The 20641-nt window shown below is 38.2% G+C and overlaps 2 protein-coding genes across 2 annotated transcripts; one reads left to right on the top strand and one right to left on the bottom strand.

The window, feature by feature from the left end:
- Positions 1 to 5989: 5989 nt before the first annotated feature.
- On the top strand, positions 5990 to 7223 carry LOC140927227 (uncharacterized). Its single transcript, XM_073376866.1, has one exon. It carries the CDS (start codon positions 6008 to 6010, stop codon positions 6893 to 6895), a length of 888 nt encoding a protein of 295 aa, XP_073232967.1. The 5' UTR covers positions 5990 to 6007; the 3' UTR covers positions 6896 to 7223.
- A 962-nt stretch (positions 7224 to 8185) lies between these two features.
- Positions 8186 to 14801, bottom strand: LOC140926439 (uncharacterized). The gene is made up of 3 exons (XM_073376180.1): positions 14753 to 14801; positions 9249 to 9439; positions 8186 to 8428 (listed from the first exon to the last, which is right to left on the bottom strand). Exons 1-3 carry the CDS (start codon positions 14799 to 14801, stop codon positions 8186 to 8188), a joined length of 483 nt encoding a protein of 160 aa, XP_073232281.1.
- Between the last annotated feature and the right edge of the window lie 5840 nt (positions 14802 to 20641).

Raw genomic sequence — 20641 nt, 5'->3', positions numbered from 1 at the left:
CGGGAATTCTCATACAAATCCCCGAGTTGTGACTGGTAGAATGGGGTTGCAACGGTCTGAAAAATGTCTCAAAGGGATTGAGAGGTGGGAGAGAAGGAGGAATTAGTGCTAGAAAAGCAGCCCAAATGTGGGGACTGAGCATGAAGAAATCGACACTGCAGGTCAGACTAAATGGGAGAGTGACCTTTGACCTTAGGAAAGGCCCTTCTCGACCTTCTCCAGTTTTTTTTTTTTTTTCGACAAAAAATGAAAACGGTTCACAGATTAGCTAATAGAGCTTGCAAACCGCCGCTTTCAGCTTGTCCGCGGATGCGATCCTTAAATCAGAGAAAAATTTCCTAGACAAGGAAGTAAGAACTTACCCTTTAAAGAGAGCGAGCCAGGCAAGTGTGGTTTCGGATTTTCATCATTTTTTTTATTCCTTCGCCTTTTATTAAATTATCTCCCAGTATACATTTTTTGATTGCAATCACTTGCGCTTCATTGAACAAACGGACATTTCCTGTAAGAATTCCCTCCAATGGCCACACCAAGGTTACTGTAATTTAAAGACCATCACATTTTTGCGGTGGTAACGGTGGATCATTGTATTAAAAATTAACGTAAAAACTGCTGATGATTGCCGAGGCCAGCCGCTGTATGTCTCACGTTCAGACTCGTACCCAGTCGTCACTTATTCATTCTCGCAAAGGAATATGGAAGGCAAATTGTCGCGTGCAAAGGCGTTTGGGAAGGAGGCGTTTATCGTTTTTTCTTCCCCTGAAGCGCATGCACGGCGAACTCACTAAATCCTTCCCATTAATCACAGCGCGAAGACTGTCTCACGTTAGTAAACCATCCGATGGGCACGATCAAAGTTAAGCGGCCGCGGCCCGCCACTGCATGGGCAAGTAACCAATCATGATATATTAAGGGACGGACCATTATAAAAGTTATGGGGCGGGGGGGAATTTTCGAGACGCAGGAATTTTTTTTCGTTATCAAATTCCTTGTATGAATTTTTTTTAGACTGTAGCATGAATATTTTTTAGGGTTAATTGGCGTGCATGAATTTTTTTTCATTTAATTTTCCCTTGCGGGAATATTTTTTTTGTACTTCGCAAACGCTCCCCCCCCCCCCCCCCCCCACATAAGTTTTCTAACGGTCCGTCCCTAAGGGCAATGCCTTCACCCCGCCATGAGAGAGCGTTGATGGGAGTAGTTTTTAATTTTGTACATTATGCCAACACTTTTGCGAGCATCATCAGTAAGGCAAAAGTATTAAGCATCATTTGAGTATTTCAGTGGCATTTTCCTGGAAAGTTATGTTTTTTTATTGCAAAAAAAAATTGAAACATTTTTTTTATGAGAGAAGAGCGACTTCAACTTGAAATTCAAAAAGAAAAAGAAAAGTTATTCAAATTTTTCTTAATACAGCCGTGTAGAGGAACCTTTGTTTGCTACATAAAAAGCTATTAACTTATACGTTATTGTCAGATCACTTAACATATGTTTTTGTTATCCTTGAACCTCTTAAAACGCACAGAATTGATTTCATCAGAGTATTTTAGTGACTTTTTGGGGAAGAACTAGCATTTTAGTGGGGAAACAAAAGCATAATGTACGAAAGTCTTGGTGGATATTATCGGATATTATCAGTGTCTTAACGATCACGAATAGACCCCTTTACGGTTGTGAGGGCATGCTGGGTAATCAAGACAAGATGGCGGGGAATTCAAAAGTTTTTATGGGAATTCAAAGTCAACTAATTCTTCCGGTTTGAATATGTTTGTAACTTTCTATTTATGAACTTAAAGACAAATACACTAAATGCGGAGTGCACAGCAGTCCTTTTTAGAAATTTTTTTGTGTTGTCGGATTACAGAAAATGTATGGAAGAACTCAGGTTTTCTAAAAAGCAACAAAGGACTGTTATGCACTCCAGATTTAGTGTATAGTTTCTTTAAGCTCATTAGTTTTTCAAAGGGAAAGTGACAAATATAAACAATTAGCAAGAATTAAATGACTTCCTTTTCTCATACAAAATTTTGATGTTTCCACCATCTTGTCCTGATTACCCAGCACGCCCTCGCAACCGTGAAGGGGTCTATGCCGATGCCGATGAAAAACGACACTTGTTCCTGAAGATGAAACCGAAATCTGCCACAGATATCATGGCGATCGCTGCGTCAGTCGTCGAGTTTTTTGCTTGTGGTATGTCATTGGAAGGGGTGTCCCTAGCCTGGCTTCGCGCTTATTCCCGTTTTTTTCTAAGCGAAGTGACTTCGGGCGAAACAATTACATACCGTCGTGATTCGTCTTTTTTAAAAAAAATTAACCAGAAGGCCCTGGGGCGAGTGGGGTAAAAATAGTTTATCATATATGAAGTACCTAACTGACCAGCTAGCCTGAAGTCTCAAAAAGCAAGATGGCGACTGCAGGAGCGGGGAACTTCTGATAATTTCTCGTCGTTTTCCAAGGTAAAGAAATCCATATTTGCAAATCGTCTGTTTTATAGGCTATAAGTGATGATAAGAAAATCATTGTTAGCCAAATATCGACCAAATAGTAAATTGATTAAACTTGTAACGACCTGTACCTGTGAAAGCACGTGGCTCAAAGTTTCTATCTGTTTTACAATGTCTGGGCCTGTTACTGCAAAAAATGATACAGTAGCGTGTCGCAGAGCTCGAAATTTTTGATGTGATCGGCTTATAAACTGCACAAAATAGTGATATTCTCAGTATCATATCATATGAATTGTAAACTTAAGGCTACAAAGAAAAGGATTGTACTGAAAAAATTTTGGGGGCATACCTGTGCTAAAATTTCTCCAGAAGCTTGATTTAGATTTTTCATCTATTTGCCCGTAATTTTTCCCGGGACTCTCTCGCTGACAAATGTATAGAATGTATAGAAATTTAAAAAGTGGTTCTAGGTCTTCCGGTGCATGTAACACCCTCAATTTTTTCAGTAGAATCCTTAGGAGTGAAGCTTTAGTTAACAATTCATATTTTTTTCATAAGATTCTCATACAAACACTGTAATTTCTCACGCATTTACCTACTCGTCAAGATGGCATCGAGAAACGTGACAAGGTCTATTGTTAAAAGATTAAAACTTTTTTTCAAATTCTCATGGTGAAAGGAAGGTCCTCAAGCAGGGTATTGCAAGAGAATACAAAATCTTGTCGACAATCCATCAAACAGGAAGGACATTTTCACTTAATATTAATTAAAGACATTGTTATGGCTTTCCCTGCAATGAAGATGTTTTTTCTGTCATCATGTGTATGGTGCAGTTCAATTTTATGCTTGGTTTCATTTTCATTTTCCTTGGTTTCAACCTTCATTTGTTATCATACCCAAAAACAAAAGAAAAAAATATTAAACCAAGGACAAAATTGAACCACAACATGTACATGCCTTTCAGCAATAATAATTACAGTATTTGGCTCACTTGAAATCAAGATCTTAATGTTCACTGACTTTTTTGAAACCCCAGTTTGTCTGTACTACACTTCTACATGTATGTATGAACTGGCAGACAACAAGTACTGTATTTTGTCAATAAAGCACCACAGATAAAGATGGAATCCACCAGGAAATTGAGGGCCTTTTTAATTTTCAGTGGAAAACAAACCTTGCATCACAATATTTTAGGCCATATCGCATTCTTTTTTACACTTTTCAAGGGCTATAGATGGAATTAGTTATCTGTAATAACACCAAAGACAATTTCTTAATATGGGAGGTGGAGAAAATAGATTTCAAAGTTCACAGGAATTGAGAAAACGCAGGTAAATTTGTAAAAACGCCATGCATTAGATTTTATTTAGTGAAAGTTAAAGCTTTTGAAGTTTTTCGCATAACTTATCACATTTATAGCCCTCAAAAAGTGTAAAAAAGAATGCAATATGCTTGAAATCATTCTGGTAGAAGGGTTTTGCCCACTGAAAATTAAAATTATGTGATTTCCTCATGGACTTAGATAAGATAGATAACTTTATAAGATAGATAGATAACTTTATTTAAACACGGTTAAGGTTCCTTCAGCATGTACAAAAAAAAAAAAAAAAAAAAAAATCTAAGATCTATTATACCTAACTAAACTAACTCTGATTAAAAATATATTCATAAAATTTTAACAACCTAGCTATTTACAAATAAAAGCTGCTTTTCAAGGATGCCGTGTAAAACTGTATTAATGTATGATCTCATTCAAAGAATGAATGGTTGTTGGTGCTACTCAATTTGAGGGCAATGCTTCAATGTCTGTACAATTTCCTGTTTGCAAATAACAAATACTACAAAATCCTTTGAACAGTGTATGTACAATTTCCTTTTTGCCAATACCGTTGAGCTCCGCTTGACAGACGCCCACTTAATACAGACACCTCATTGTTACAGACAGTTTTCCTTGTCCCTAGTCCTTACAGCCTCCCAAAAATTCAACCCGCTTAATATGGACAGTTTAGATGGCCCCCTCAGTCTCCGTGTTAATGGGGTTTCACTGTAACAAATGCTACAAAATCCTCCGCTCGTTTTCCTTGTTTTGTTAAAAAATGTTGGATAACAATAGCATGTATAAAAGGACATTTTGAAGGTCTGTGTCTCTTACTCCCCTTACCAGATCTAGCAGCAACATTCTCACCATTTCAGTAATAAAAACAGTAAAAGTCGACCAGCAGGACATTGTTTCTGTGAGAATGTTGTGCTTTTTAGAGGAGTAGCACAATTTTGAGTATTACTAAACATAATTCACTATATAGCCAGTCAGGGTCAGTTCAGTAAAGCTTTGACAAGTGTAGCTATTGTTTTAAAACTGTAAAGGACTAGCTGCACTCACAGAATTAGCCACAGATTTTTTTTTCTCTAATATTATCTTTCAAGTGGCTGAGGTGGAGAATCTGTTAATTTTTGTTTTTTTTGACAGCTGGTCAGAAGAAATTTGAAAAACTTTTTAACCATGGAGGTTTTGTAAAAAGTATTATTGGTGACAAAACTCCTTTTATCAATTGCTGTGCTTTTCAGTTTGTATTAATAGGTAGCTTTTAAATGCTGTTGTTTTGTAGCTGGGAGTTTGCGACCTCAGAGTTTTTAGATCATGCAGTCTGTGTACCAAAGGAAAGTGTCTTAATAGATTTAATTGCAATCCAACGCCACTGAAATCTTTTGGAACTCTTCCAGTGTTGGGGATCTCCGTATAAAAAATGCCTGGAGCTTGTGAATTGGTTCTTATCAGTTGTCTAATTGATTTGTTTTTTAGTTTAGTCATGTTTCTTATTTTAGCCCTAGCCTGAAAAACATATCCCTGTAATATTTTAATTTCAGGCATGACAAATCAGTACAGTGTAGGTAGTTATTACTAAGAAATACATAGATGTCAGAACAGTGGGTCTGGCAATCCATGTCTCTTAGTAAATCGTTTAAGTTTTTTAATTAGCTGAATTTTCTTCAATATTGACCTGGTTAACACCAAACGTGAGAATTAATTGTTAAGCTCAGTGTCCTCCGTCTGACTGTGTTAGTCTCGTTTTGGTTATCTCAGAATACAGGGATTCATAACTAGCCTTCCTTAGTTTTTAATTAGTCAATAGTCCATTGTACAGTTACAAGTGAAAACAAGGCTGGAGTTGACCTTGTTTTGATGCTGAAACCTTCCTGCTTAATTATGTAAATCATGTTGTTCTTATGCTAACTAGTATTTTTTAAGCATAATCTTCATTAGAAAAGAAGTGAGGTTTGTATAAAAACAAAGTCAACTTAAGCCTCACTTTCACTTAAAGGCTGGGATACAAAGCCCAAAACTGTAAAATGGTCTATTACCCCGCAGCCCTTTTATCGGCTCATGGTGATGCAATAGGGGGCCTCAGGGCTCGATATCAACTTTACCCTGAGTAGCCCTGCCATAAGAACATTATCGATTTACCCTTGATTTCAAATATTACCGTTGATTAGTTTTCTTAATTGAAGACTAATTTTTAACCTATTTTTCTATATTTAAGAAAAAAATACTGGCTGACATCATGTCAGGAGTGAAACCAGTTAACTCTTCTGATTCTGACAGTGATGACTCAGATGAATTTGGCCTTGAATCACTGTTTCAAGTTGAGAAAAACCCTAAGTGGCTTAGTTTTGACATGTGGGGATGGTGTCGCGCAGATAACTGGCAACAAATATTGGCAGAAAACCAAAGATTTAAACCTGCTCGGGTTTATCTCATGAAGCTGGTCATTGACTACTTGAACAGCATAAGCGTAAACTACTACGTATACGGCGGCACGGCACTGTCTGTGTATCGAGAAGGCGGGAAAATAATTGAACACGATGGTGATATCGACGTTGCTATTATGGAGACTGACTTTGCCAATGTTGTTAAGAAGATAGATTCCTGTCAAGCCTTTACAGACGGTGATATTATTATGGAATATCAAAAGATAAACCGGGGTCGCAGTTGGTTTGACGCTGAAGGAACCGAAATACCATTTAATGGATGTGGAGCAAAGAGGATAAAATTTTTTGCAACAAGAAAACTTCTCTCGCTGCAGTTCGGAGTCCCAGATGATGAATTAATCAGCAGAGATCTCGTTCACCTGGACGTTTTTACTCTCAGTCAACATCCAGATTTTTCAGATTGCTTTTGTGTTAACTGGAACATTCCAGGCCTTTACGATTACAGAAAGAAGGCCTTCCCAAAATCCATCTTTTTCCCCTTCAAAAAATACAGTTTTGAGGGGCTTGAGGTAACCGGAATGAACGACCTTAAGACTTATTTGGAATTGGAGTATGGTTATATAGGCCGCGGTGCAATTTTCGACCAAGAAACACAACTTTATGTGAAAATACCCGAAAACATATGTGAAAAGCTCCCGGACAAAGTTCAACGTGACATGATCGTGACTCTTGATATTTGATTTTTAAAATAACGAAAATCCCTAGATCTTACTTCCCGCGTCAGATAGGGAAGAGAAAAGATTAGCCTGTTATGTAATGACTTCGCGCCTTTCAATTTTGCCCCTTAGATTTCAAATGCGCGATGCACGCGGCAACTTAGTATCTAAAACGTCACCCACTTACAATTTGTGCGGCGCACTCAATGCATAACGAAACCAGGTTAAATCCTATGCAAAGTGTGATGTTTCATTTTGTATTTAGTGGGAGCGTTTTTGCTAAAAGACACTGCACGAGATTTTTTATTTATTTATTTCAGTGAGTATTTTGTAATAAAACACAGGTGATATCACACTCAATATCTGTAACTTGATTCTGTCATATTAATATTCACTATACCACTTCCAGTTCCACAATACAAGGGTGGGGCTCATTTTTGAAGGGAACATTCTGGCGGGAGATTTCCTTTGCGGGGAGTAAATTAGCCGGCTACACTTTACTTTTCATGAGCTATGTTTGGCTCACTTGACCATCTGTAAATGCTGCGATGGGCCAAATAAATTAACCTGGTTTACTTCCCACAGGTAATACACAAATTATTCTGAAACAAAAAAGTAACAGCGTGAAAAAGGATTGAAACGGATTTTGCAGGAACAGGAGAGGTAATCATAGTCGCTCAAAACAATGCCAAAGGGCTGTGGTCGAATACAAGACTGGTAAATTAAAAAATCATTTCAAACTGACTAAAGAGTGGATCAAGTCTAATATCCAAGTATTAAATATGGTTTAAAAATGTCATACATTCTTACTATTGCTTTTTATTGGCAATGAGCCTGTGGTAATGACTGATATGTTGTTCTATCTCTATGTTTATCTGCTCCCGCCAATGAACGTGTGTAGCGAAGAAAAATAAGGTGCACAAGGGATTATGGGATGGATACCCCCGCTCCCTTTCCCTCCAAGGAATTCTTTACCTAGCTGGGGCCTGGAACCTGCATCGTTCCTACTCCACACACCTTGTTTCTTTAAGTATTTTATTGATGTACCGACAAAAGAGTCACTTCGTGTGAGGTGCTGTTTATATTAAATGCCCAGGCAAAATAGGATCAAACAACTACAGCAAGTCTTTTCATCTGTTCACTGCTAGTGAGCAACTTCGTTTTCATTTAGTCAAATAGAAATACACAAAATTAAGGCAACGGAACAAGAAAAAAAAAGTGTCACGTTGTTAAAATTCCAGACTTATTACTGAGTTAAGTCGCGAGTAAAAGCCGAGTTAAAAGAGACTTAACTTTGCAGAAATTGCTAATGATTCACAAAATCAATCCCACAATAAAAATGATTCCGCTGACAACAAAGACGGATCGGGCGCTTGTGCTAACACCCAGGCTCTTGGTGATTGGTTTGGGTTTGACTATGTCAGCTTTGTTGCACATGGCCGAATCACAGCATGCCACGCCACACTTGGTCACTTCAAATCCGGGGATTTTGTCGATGAACTTCCTGAAACCTTCACGACCACAATTATGGGTTTCGATTTTGGAACATCCGATACTCTGCAAGAGAATAGAAGGAATAACTGAATATTGGGACCCGTTAATTCAATTGCTGGTTATCCTTGTCAGAATAAAGACTGAACCACAAGAACTAAATGAGCTCTCATCAGTACCGGGGGTAAGTCAGCCAAGGGAAATTAATGCAGTATAAAATTAAATGCTTATAAGGCGGTAGCACGTTGAATTTTTTCTGAATAAAATGCCAGCAAGGAAAGCGATATAAACCAAGGATCATAGAAAATATTTAGACACGACGAGATTCGAACCACCGACCTCTGAGTTAGATCTTCCTGGGCCAGTGTAAGCTATGTACTGAGCTATCAAGCCCAATCAGAGTACGAAGGTAGCTAGAGCTTCGTCAGTGGAGCAATGTGCGGGAACACAACCAAGCGTAACCGAGGCGCGAAACGCTAGGCAGCGCCGAGTTAAGAGCCTGTTTTCATGGATGTGGGGGACCCAAGGTAAGTAAGGTAACCCGCTTAGGTGGGGTAACCCGCCTGTTCATGTAACCTCTTATATGGTGACACCACCTATCATGAAAACGTGATCAAATTAAAATAAAGCGAGTCACCTCACTTACCTGGGGTCCCCCACCTCCATGTGGAGGTGGGGCTCGAAGATATTAGCACTTCAGTGCTACACTGTAAATTCGAGGGTAAATAAAGTTTATTGATTGATTGATTGATGTAAACAGGCCCTTAATCAGTTCAGGACGCCGCTGTCATCAACCAGCTAACCCTAATAGTGAACATGCTTTAATACACAATGCACGATGCTCGTTTGTCAGTTTGTCATGTTGGTTTAGCGGAGCAATACTCACCTTTTGGCCACAGGTCATCATATAAGCTGATTTTTCGAGGTTTCCTACTTTGGACTTGATTGTCAGAGCAGTAGACACGCAGGTGTCGAAGATGCCTGAGCAGTTTACGGCGTTAGTATCGTTGGACAAGGTCTTGTCACACAAGGAAGCAGGACTTTTAATCTTGCAGTCATAGCACCGTATTCCCAACGCTAAACAAAATAAAACAAGAAAATCATTCTCTATACGAAGAAAATATTTTTACTATTATTCCACTTCGTAAACGACATATTAGTATGTTCAGTATACTTTAAAAATGATTGGTCGTAAAGTGTGCACGCATTAGCTGTGGTCACACTACAGATTTTTACCTAGGTAAAACCATAGTTAATTGAGTGGAATGGTTATGAAACCCGTCAGACTCCTTTGTTATATATGTTTTTGTGGACCTGAAAGTGTACAACATTCAAAAGAATTCCTATCATTTTGATTGTATTGGCCAATAAAAACGTTGCATTAATTTATTCCGTGAATTTGCCAACAGAAAACAAAGCATTGTGCACTTTCAGGGTGCTTCCAACATAAACTGCAGCACTGTTGTTTTTATCATTGATGTTTGCCGCTTTTCATAACCAGTCTCCTCTAATAACTATGGTAAAACCGATTTACCTAGGGCAAATTCATCAAAAATCTGCCTAGGTAAATTCATCTCGGGTTTTGTTTTACCTAGGTAAAAATTCTGGTAAGGTCACACTTCTGATATCGGCTCCCAAAGTTTTCACGCCAGTTGAATTTTTTGAAGGGTAAATTCAGGGTGGCAAAACGCGCAGGGATCTAGCTGATCAAAGAGACGTTTTTTTCTTTTATCTTGCTGTTATTTCTTACGCTAATTCAACGTGCAAGGTGAAGAAAGGCGAAGACGTAGACGACTCGTGCTCCCAAAATTTCTTTCACAGCGTGATCTATGTCCGGTTCTGTCATCAAGACCTTCGCCGATGAGCGTCTATTAGCTAGCAACCTCGGTATTTTATTTTTCCCTAGCTATTGCTTTGGGGTAGCTGTCAAGGCAAACTCTATTGTTTTCGAGACATATCCAAGACCCAGACGATAAAATTTTCCCGAGGTAAGTTACCTGGGGAAAAATCGGTCACACTTAAAAAATCAATTTTCCCTAGGTAAACTGTCAACAAGTCGTGTTTACCTAGGTAAAAAGTCTGTAGTGTGGCCACAGCTAATGTGGTGACTCCTAAGATATTTTGCAATTATATCACAATGGTTTGGTTGGCTTAAAATGTTTACACAAAAATACATAGCCAGAAGAAACTCTCTGTTTTGACCAAAGGTTATTTAGTTTACATAAAGTAAACCAACTGATCGAACTTCGATTCGCCATTTTCTAACTCTCTCATAGCCCAAAGCTCCCGCTTGCCGGTTTATTACAACGGCTAACCAATGAAAAGTTTAGCTTAAGTTTTTTTTTGTATTGAACCTGAAATGTAAGCTTCTAGGAGAACATGTTGTTTTAGCCTGTTCCAGGCGTTCAGATAGTAGAACGGGGCGGTCAGATGGTGGGGAGCGAGTTAAATTATACCGCCGGGAGAATTAACGGTTTTGTCGTAAATTTTCCCCCCGCGCTCTCATTATTCTGAACGCCTGGAACAGGCGAATGTTTTTTGGACTTGTTGATTTCACTCATGAAGGGTACTGGTTCTTAGAACGGTGACGAGCAACTAAAGAAGGCTTAAAGATAATCTTGCGCTAAATTCGTCTTATATTCCTTGTTTAGATATTTTTCAATTCATCATCTCTCATGCAAACTTTATGTTAAGTTTTTGTCGACATATTATACAATATTACCCTTGTCCAATCGCTATACAATTTCACCAATGATTAACTATCTGAAATGAAGTTGTTTTTAGGTAAAATCAATATCACTATGACAACAATAAACAAAAAACTTTGAAATTGGTAAAAGCCCGTAAAAGCTGCTTTTAAAAATCCGACACCGGGAACTTAAAGTGTGGTATTTCAGTAGCAAATAACCTCCGTGAGAAGTAAAAAATTCTGTATGTTTTAATTCAAATGAAACGTAAATATATTTCAAACTTTATAGTTTCAATAGCCGCGATAAATTGTTTAATTAAAAGCTCTAAATAATTCAAATTAATTAATCTTAAGTAGCGTCAGAATGCTGGTTAACCCATTCGCCCCTGAACCGCCCGTAACCGCCCGTGTGGATCCACGTCCTTTCTAACCTTTGTGACGTCATCACTTTTAACGGTCAAGGACAACTTTGTCCGCTAACTTGTGCAGGATTAAAAGATGTTTCAAACCATACCAGAATGAGCACAATTCAGTCAAGGACACAGAGAAAAAGGCAAAAAACCATGTAACATTGACCTGAAAATCTCCATGAAAATCTTGTTCCATTGCTCACCTACCTTTCCTTTCACCTAATCCTAAGATCCTAAAAGCTTTCCTAAAAACTATTCCCACCAAAATGAAGCCTACTAAATGCCCAGCAAGAGAAAAAAAAAATGAGGCAAGAAAACCGAAAAAAGAGAGGAGGAGAGAAAGCGAAAAGTAAAAGTCAAGACTGATCGAATTTGCTTTCTGCGCACGCCCGAACTTTGCGAGCTGATATTTTGCATCTGGACCAGAAGGCCGTGAAGTGTACGACCTGTAAACCGGTTTGTGGTAAGTTTTAGCTCTTTATAGCAGGACAATGACCAGTAAACCACTCGACTAGCTTCAAAACGCGTTTTTCGGCAAAATCTCCAAGAGCGAATGTGTCAAGCAAAGTACAAAGCTTTTTGAAAAAAATCCACTTTTCAGGATAGAACAACCTAATCTGTTTATTTCATGTCAAATCACGTGAAAAAGTTGGTAAAAGGCCATTTTTAGGTTTTTTGATTAATATCATAATTCGCTGCTTGGAAATGTTAGTGTATTTCCTGAGATCTAACCTGTTATCTCACCGCCATGACTAGATTTCTATTTGAGTTTTATTGCACTTTTTTAACGTAAAAAATTGATAATATTCACACTGAAATACACCCATCATGGAGGTATGTATGGTCCGCTTTAATTTGGAAAAATTAGCATAACGTCAAAGCATTGAATGTAATGCACCGCGGAATTTTTTGGCCTGGGTAGGTTTGTCTTGAAATTTCAAGGTATTGCGGTGAATCAATCTTAATGAAAGTTTCCTTCATTATTGTATACACTCGTGGAGATTATGTGACAAGGTTCAAAAGGAATTCTTTCGAGCCGTTCTAGAGATCTACAGAAGAGTGCTAAAAGTCAAAATAAAAATAAAGCTGCACTTGGCCCATCCTCGGAGACCCAGGGGCAGTTAGTCGGGTCGATAAAATGTTCGTGGTGACTAACTGCCCCTGGGCCTCCGAGGATGCACTTGGCCGGATCACGGAGGAGAAAACAGGTTAGGTTTTAAGGATAGCATGAAAGAAAATACACCAAAATCTCCGAGCAGTGAAATACGATATTAAACAGCATCTTGACGCTTCTTAAGATGAATTTCTTTTTTATTTTAGGCAATTCTTCACGGCTATTGAAAATATAAAGTTTGAAATATATTTACCTTTTATTTGAACTTTCAGAATTTAGTTCCTGGCGTCGGCTTTCCAGCAGTAGGTCGAACACGGAGTTTTATCGATTTCAAACTTTTTTCGTTTATTGTTGTCATGGTGCTATTGATTTCACTTAAAACTACAATTTTGACAAACTTCAAACCAAAGTCAGTCAGTGGTGAAAATTTCATAGTGATTGGACAAGGATAAAATTACTTATAATTAAAGGCGATTGAAAGATATCGGTGTGGTCTCCGAAAAATTGTATCGAAACAACCGGACGTGACTCTCAGTGATAAATTGTTCAGATTTTTCCTTACCCTTGGGAGCGCGGTGTAAAACAGTGTTCACCATTATTTTTTGGCCATTAAATGAAGCTTGTTAGAAAGAGACAAAATAGTCTAAGCGAAACTCTAAGAGATGAATACGTTTTTAATTCTTTTAATTCTTGTCAAAATTATTTTCTTGCCGGTTGCATGACTATAAAAGAGCGCCAACGCCCTGGAAAAATCATAAGTCCTTTAATGTTCGAATGGAGTCTTTGAATTCCAGCGATATTTTACCATCGAGCGTCATGTGTTCTACTTAATGTGCCTTTTATAAGGGTTAACCTTTGTCATCTTAATTGTTCTCTGTGCCTTCAAATTTGCATCGTTTACAAAAGAAGCATCACCTGAATTACTGGCATTATACTTTCTGTTAAAAATGCCTTAGAAGCTTCTAGAGAGTTGCGCTAAAATCAAAGAGAAATGCCATTGGTTTTTACTTAAAGCTTGCGTTAAGTATACACCGGTTAAGTCAGAAGTGTATCGAGAATTCATAACAAATCTAGTTCATACTTGTTGAAAGCACCTTTTTTTTTCAGCTTATGTTTTTGTAAAGAAATTTTTCTTTAAAATTCTCGTCGTTATATTGAACGGCTTTTAGACTTTCAATTTCACTTAAATAACATTAATCAGACTGAACTGAATTTTTTTTGGCTTATTTCTTGAGAGTCGTCGAGTTTAGAAGAGGAGATGGAAATTTGCTTAAACTTACAATATTAGGAAATAAAATTTCAAAAGAATTGTTCTTTAATTGAAAGCAGTGATTAAACAAAGATTTGAAAACAACATTTTGAACATGAACTAGGATTAGCATGTGGAAGTTCACACCTTTTAACGAAGCGAAAAAGTTCTAGAAAGCTTCCTGTAAAATTCTCGAGCAAATAAATCATTTAGTTTGATAATGAATTTTGCGCACTATTTTTTGCACTTGATTTGTAGACTGTGGGCAAAAGTATGATGAACACTTGAGTGAATTAGTTGATATAAAGCCCAGCGCAGATAAATTATAACTTAGTTGCTTGATTTTTCAAAGGAAGGTTGACCAAGTTTTAAAACCGGCTAATAGCATTCAATTGGTTCTAGAGATGTTGATCACAGACTAAAAAGTTACATCCTTAAGTCAAGGACAAATGAATTAAACCTTTCCTGTTGGATGAAAACAGTAATTACTGAGTAAATCTTAAGTGGGCAGGGACTATAGAAGTAGGTACTAGTTAAATCTGAAATTAGGCCATTTACCAAGCGGTTACCATAATTTACGACGGAAAAATGCCGCGTACAGCTGTAGATCGAGAACGGTTCAGCTCATAGAGTTAATGTAGATTATTTGTTATTTTCTCATAAGTCAGTTCTGAATGTTATACGGTTGATATTGACAAGCCGCTATCAACCGTTTAATAGCTCGGTTAATTTGTTTAGTTTAAAGTAGCACGCATTAACAAAACTGAGTGGATCTGGGAGATTGAAAACATTTTGAAATAATTCTCCCTTTTGAAACTCGTTTAACCATCTAATAAATTTTAACATTTTTGCTTTATCAACTTCAAAGCGGTTATTTACTGAAATTATAGAGTCAATTAAATACCAGCATTTCAAGGGGAGTACTTACCATAGGGGACAGCAACGATGACGAGAGTAATCAACAAAAAACCGTTCATTTTTGCTCTTGAATTTGACGATCAACGGAAGTTTTGCGATTAACGTTTGATCTACAAGAGTGCAGCTCCACCAATGAATGTTAAGTTATGCGGGCAGGAACTTTAGTAGCTTGGTATCAAGCGGCAAGCTTTGCCGGCGCACCTTTTTTGTTGTTTTGTTTGTTGTGTATGGCTCCGGATTGGCTGCAAGTCAAATCAAAGACAGCATGGTCACAAGGGGCACGCGGAGTTCAGGGGAATGTGGGGAAAAAGAGCGTCGAAAAGGAAAAACAAAAACACTCAAAAGTAATTCCATCAAAACTATGATGCAATGTTTTGCCGGCAATTAGAAATGTCCACACTGGAAAGATAATTCTACTTTATTATGTAGATTTCAAAAAGTTTAGTAAATTAACAGGGTATTGGTAATATCTCAAAACTTTCAAAGAGAGTTGCGCGCCTTCGGCTACCATTCCCTCAAACAGACGATTGATTAGCTAAACTTACTTCCTCGAGAAAATCATAACATGGATTTTTAATGAATATGCATCAGTGAAAGGTTTATATTAATCATCGACAGTTCATGCAGCCAATAGAAAATTCATTACACAACTGAGAAGACAAATGCAGTTGGTTGATAACACCAGAAATATAAGTAGTCAATAGCCGTTTTCAGTAAAAGAGAAGAATTTCTCAGCCTCAGACGGATAATTCGTCTTCAAAATCCCTCAAATAGACGGATAATCTTCCACTGATGAATGAACAATATATATAATAAGAAGAGGTAATTTATATAGCGCCATTTTTACTAGTTAACCAATGACGCTTAACAAGATTACTAAAAAAAACAGAAGAAAAATCTAAAAGGAACGGCTTAATAAAAAAGTCTTAACTCTATTCTTATGTAAGAACTCAAGCATGCTCTAGTTCTTATTTTGTCTGGTAAATTATTCCAGAGTGAGGGGGCAATGATCGACTGAAAAAGTGTCCTTTCCATACGACTCGAAATTATTCTTGACGTACTAGCAATCCCTTGTTGGTGGGGCGGAGTGTTCTGCTCAGGTGTATATTTAACTAAAGAGTCTGTTAGGTAAATATGATCGTATTTCTTTGAGTACGCGAGGACACGAGCGGCAGCATTTTGAACAAATGCTGAGGGAGACCAGATGAAATAAGTGAGTTACTGTAATCAATTCGAGAAGTTTTAAAGGCATGTACGTATAAGGATTCCACAGCGATTGTGCGATAGGAACCTTCTAATGATGGCCAGACCGTCCCGTTTTCACATTAGGACTGATTGACCGTTGGCCGTCTAGGCACAGGCGGCCCAAACTCACGTCGCGAGGGAAGGGTGTAATGTAATTTACATAACATAGGTGACGCGCCGGTGTCGCGTTACAGGCGACCGTTGAAAATATAAGAGACTTACGTATAGAACGAAGTTCGTTCTATGAAAGGAGTAACAGTGGTTACGCAATAAAGCCAAAAAACAGTAAAACGACAAACAGACACCAAAACGCAGTGGAATACATTGCAGGTAAGTCTTTTTTATTCAATTCATTTAAGAAAAAGTAAGGTTTTGCGTTATTTAGCGTGCAGAGATCTCAGTAATATATTTCTCATACAAAGTCTCTTATATTTTCACAGGCGGCCCAAGCTCATTACATGAACGCGGACGTGACTCTTGCTTGCGAGCGGTGTTGTGTTACAAACGGTTATTTACAAAGGCTTGTATGGGATGTAAACGGTTTTTCTTAAAAGAGAGAAAAATGTTATGTTTGTCAATAAAATCGACTTACCTTATTGCCTTGTTGTATTCTTTGTTGGTTGCCCGCGTCTCAGGCCGTTTTAAAGCGTTTTTGGCGAGTTAGCGCTATTTTGGTGTTCCACTGCTAAAAGAAAGACTTTCTTTTAGCAGTGGAACACCAAAATAGCGCTAACTCGCCAAAAACGCTTTAAAACGGCCTGAGACGCGGGCAACCAACAAAGAATACAACAAGGCAATAAGGTAAGTCGATTTTATTGACAAACATAACATTTTTCTCTCTTTTAAGAAAAACCGTTTACATCCCATACAAGCCTTTGTAAATAACCGTTTGTAACACAACACCGCTCGCAAGCAAGAGTCACGTCCGCGTTCATGTAATGAGCTTGGGCCGCCTGTGATATTTTCAACGGTCGCCTGTAACGCGACACCGGCGCGTCACCTATGTTATGTAAATTACATTACACCCTTCCCTCGCAACGTGAGTTTGGGCCGCCTGTGATTTTACAGTGATTTTTTTACTGTTTCAGGCAACGTCCAGTATGAGTCTATTTTCAAACGCAAACAAACATAACTTTTTACGGCTTTTGTCAAACGTGAATATGATGTTTCAATTAGACGTTTACGTTATATTGGAAATCGGGCGAGTTTGTTAGATCTAAAATGACGGTATTTGCCGCCTAACTGAGACAATTTCAGCAGGTTTGAATTGTGAAAGTAGCTCAGTTTTAACTGAGCATTACTGTTATTTTAGCGGAGCACCATGGGTAAGAAAATTTAATTTACTTATGCATCCGAGAAATTTTGGTAGTCACGAGACCGTTCGTCCGCCTTTCAGACCTCACCACAGGCATACATGTAAAATAACTCGATCAACAGGTATGGCAACCCAAATGTAACTCGAGGATTTTTGGCGGGAGTTCGTATGGCCACGCGGACTTTTAGAGAGAAAAAAACAACAACGAAGTCTAGTCTTTTTCGACGTTATTTTTGATGTCTACACTCATGGGGATAACAGAGAAAGGGTTAGAGTGAGTGATTAAAAAAAAGGAGGCGAATTTCTTTGGAAGAAAAACATGAACATTTCATAGCGGCGGTGAGAAAATAAGAATTGCCAGCAGCCAGTAAGGAGCGGGCAGCAAGGTGAAAATGAGCGGCATTGAAAAAATTAAAAGCGAACAGGAAGATAAGCAGCAAAATTTTTGGCCAGCACATACGACAATTTCTCCGTAAAAATGATTGTTGGCTTCGCACTACTTGTTTATGAGTATATTAACGAGAGCTTTGCTTCTAGCCTTAACTAACAAAATCTATGTATTATTCCGTGTTGAAAAGAGAGAATGATCTATCTTGGTGTTGACTGGTAAAGGGGTTTCTTTGTTCGTTTCCATCCCACCGTTTAATATCGGATTGGTTTATCAGTTTAAATAAACATGAACGGCCTTCTTAGCAAAAAACACACAACTTTATTAAAGGTACACATCACTGACAACGTCTTTAAATGGTCGTAAAATTCCTATAGACCATCTTAACCGTAACGTATAAGTTAACGGTGGGAAAAGACCGAATATTTATACTATTAAGAAAGAAGGAAGGAAGATTAGCTAAGTGGTGACAGCTTTTCATAATCAACTTTCTATCATCAGTAAGACAACAAGCATTTTCAGCGAGGGACGTGCGAGCCATTGACAGCGAGTACTCTTTACAACCAGTTCACTTATGCCTTCAGGATGCTCACTCTCTTCTGTTTAGAGTAAGACCTCGTGATCATTCTTTTGCGAATGAACATTTTCTAAGAGTTAAGACTAACCAAGCGTTTGGCTTTAGAACCCCTTTTGGAACAGCCTCTATATAAGTTTTAGAAGCTATATCAAAAACCACTAACAAGGAGAGTGCTCGAGCGACACCTTTCTAAAGTGGTCGCTCTAAAAAAGGTTGAGAAAGGTATGTATGTCAATAGACGTTTCACTGGTTTTGCAAATGATAATTTACTGAATCATGGGGCCTAGTGTCTTAAGAATTGTTTATACATCGTGAGGTTTATTTTTAAAAGCAAACACGTTCATTTAAATAACAGTGGCAAACGTGGCCAACAATGGGCAACAACTTTTTTTATCGTAGGTGGTGATCAATATTGGGAAAAGAGATCGTTTTTATTCAGTGATTGGAATTGTTTCAAAGATGATTTAGTACCTAGTAATCTCATCATTGTCTCGCTCCCACGCCTGGTCCAATCTTAAGGCTCAAAACCCTCTTAATTAAAAACTGTCATAACAGATAAGAAGGCTGTAAACAGCAGGCACGTGAAAGTAGCATCAGTGTGGATCCCCACGGCTTTGTTGGTGGGTGCTTGCCAATTAGTGGTTGCTGCTGCGGTGGTAGAGGCCCTCAAGGCAAAAAGTTGATAGGAATTGCAGTAGTCAGCATTTGAGCAGCACTCCATATCACAGGAGGTGGTGTTGGCTGTTTGAGTAACGTTTTGACATATTTCCGTCTTGTAAGAGCTGCAACTGCTCTGTAGATGAAATAAGACTATTGGTTATACTTAATTTTCTCAGACTATTACGGTTGGAGTAAAAGCGTGGCTACAGCAAGTTATTGCTCATTTTCGATCACAGATATCCCACGCTCCAGATATGAGCGTTCGTTCGATCTGCCGGCCAACAACAAATAAGAAAGTGTATCTGGGGAAAGAAAACATATGTAAAGGAACCCTTATACCCCATTGCTTTATTTACGGGCAGCTGAAACAATGTTATCTCGCTAAGATATGTCCATTTTCCGACAATATTTCCATTTATCAAATATATTTTTATTTTTGACTTATGATTACTTAGTGCGTGAAACTCCGAGTTACAACTTAATATGATTTTCATCCTTTGCATTTTTATTTTTATTTTTAAAAAATATTTGTCTGCCGACTCGGCGATCCACTTTTACTGAAGAAAGAAAGGACGACAGGAAACGAGAAAAATTCTGACCATAATCAAAGTCATCTGTTCGGCCCATTTTTCTGTTGTCGGCGGAGAATCCGTGAAAAATTTCTAAGGCAGAAATTATCTAAAAAGACACTTTTCATACTCTGGTGCTTAAGCACTTGGCACCGCATCTAAAGGAGGTTGACTTAAAGGAACAGTATCCCGTTACTGCGCATGCACCAAACTTTGATTTTTGGACAGGATGTCGCGAAATCAAAAGATGCGAGGAGAGTAAGAGAATCTTGAAAAATCCGTTTGCATCGCGCTTGGCCGGGTTCAATACGACGCTAAAACTTCTCAGGATTATAGATCAATGATATATTGTTCCTGTTAAGTTTTTATTTGGGCAAAATCTGGATTTTTTGGCGTTACTTTTATTGCCGTTGGCTGGAGGACCAAAAGATTGGAAGCACTTTTATGCCGATTGAAGGCTTATTTCTTCTGCTAGCCTCCATACAAGCTCAGATAATTGTGAAAGGAATACGCAGAAATGAAACAGCAACAATAAAGACTGTAAGAAAGAAACCGTTGAGACATTGATGTGACTGAGGAGATCTTGTGGAGGGGAGCTTCGTGAAGCAGAATGTTTTGCAACGACGCGTTAGTAAACTTTTAAATGAATCTCCCTACGGCCGACAAAATCGAACAAACAGGCGCTACACGTTTTGAAAAACTAGTGACATGAATCATAATATCATTCTTGACTAACCTTTGTGGTGATTCATAGCATTGAGATTGCATTTTTATTTATGTCTTTCAAACGTTTGAGGCTAGAACGCGAGCAAATCAGGCAGATATTACTGGACTTGGAGCGATTGACCTCTGACATGAGTTTCAAATTAGAAAATATGTTTTTAAAGCGAGCAGAACGAGATTTTCGGGTCGCGCGGCGGCCCAGCTAGCGATAAAATCGCGATGAGTCTTCGAACCGCGAGCCAAATTTTTATATAAGACGAAAGACTTCTTCGAAAGTCTAAAATATTACTTGAGAATATAAACAACAAATCTCTGTCGGCGGTGCGGTCCGGAAGGAAATCTTGTCGAGTTAATTTGACAGTTCTATTGTCTTTTGAAGAAAAAACAGATGACGCTCGCGCGTGCGCATAATCGGGACACTG

The sequence above is a fragment of the Porites lutea genome, chromosome 2, assembly GCF_958299795.1.
Source record: "Porites lutea chromosome 2, jaPorLute2.1, whole genome shotgun sequence".
Taxonomy (NCBI): Eukaryota; Metazoa; Cnidaria; class Anthozoa; order Scleractinia; family Poritidae; genus Porites; species Porites lutea.
This window is presented reverse-complemented; position numbering and strand designations above follow the sequence as displayed.

Excerpts from the sequence above, each read along its gene's own strand:
- LOC140927227 (XM_073376866.1), top strand. The coding sequence starts at position 6,008 with ATGTCAGGAGTGAAACCAGTTAACTCTTCTGATTCTGACAGTGATGAC.
- LOC140926439 (XM_073376180.1), bottom strand. The coding sequence starts at position 14,801 with ATGAACGGTTTTTTGTTGATTACTCTCGTCATCGTTGCTGTCCCCTAT. Across the intron at positions 9,440-14,752 it reads CATCGTTGCTGTCCCCTATG|CGTTGGGAATACGGTGCTAT; the intron begins GTAAGTACTCCC and ends TATTTTGTTTAG. Across the intron at positions 8,429-9,248 it reads TGATGACCTGTGGCCAAAAG|AGTATCGGATGTTCCAAAAT; the intron begins GTGAGTATTGCT and ends ATTCTCTTGCAG.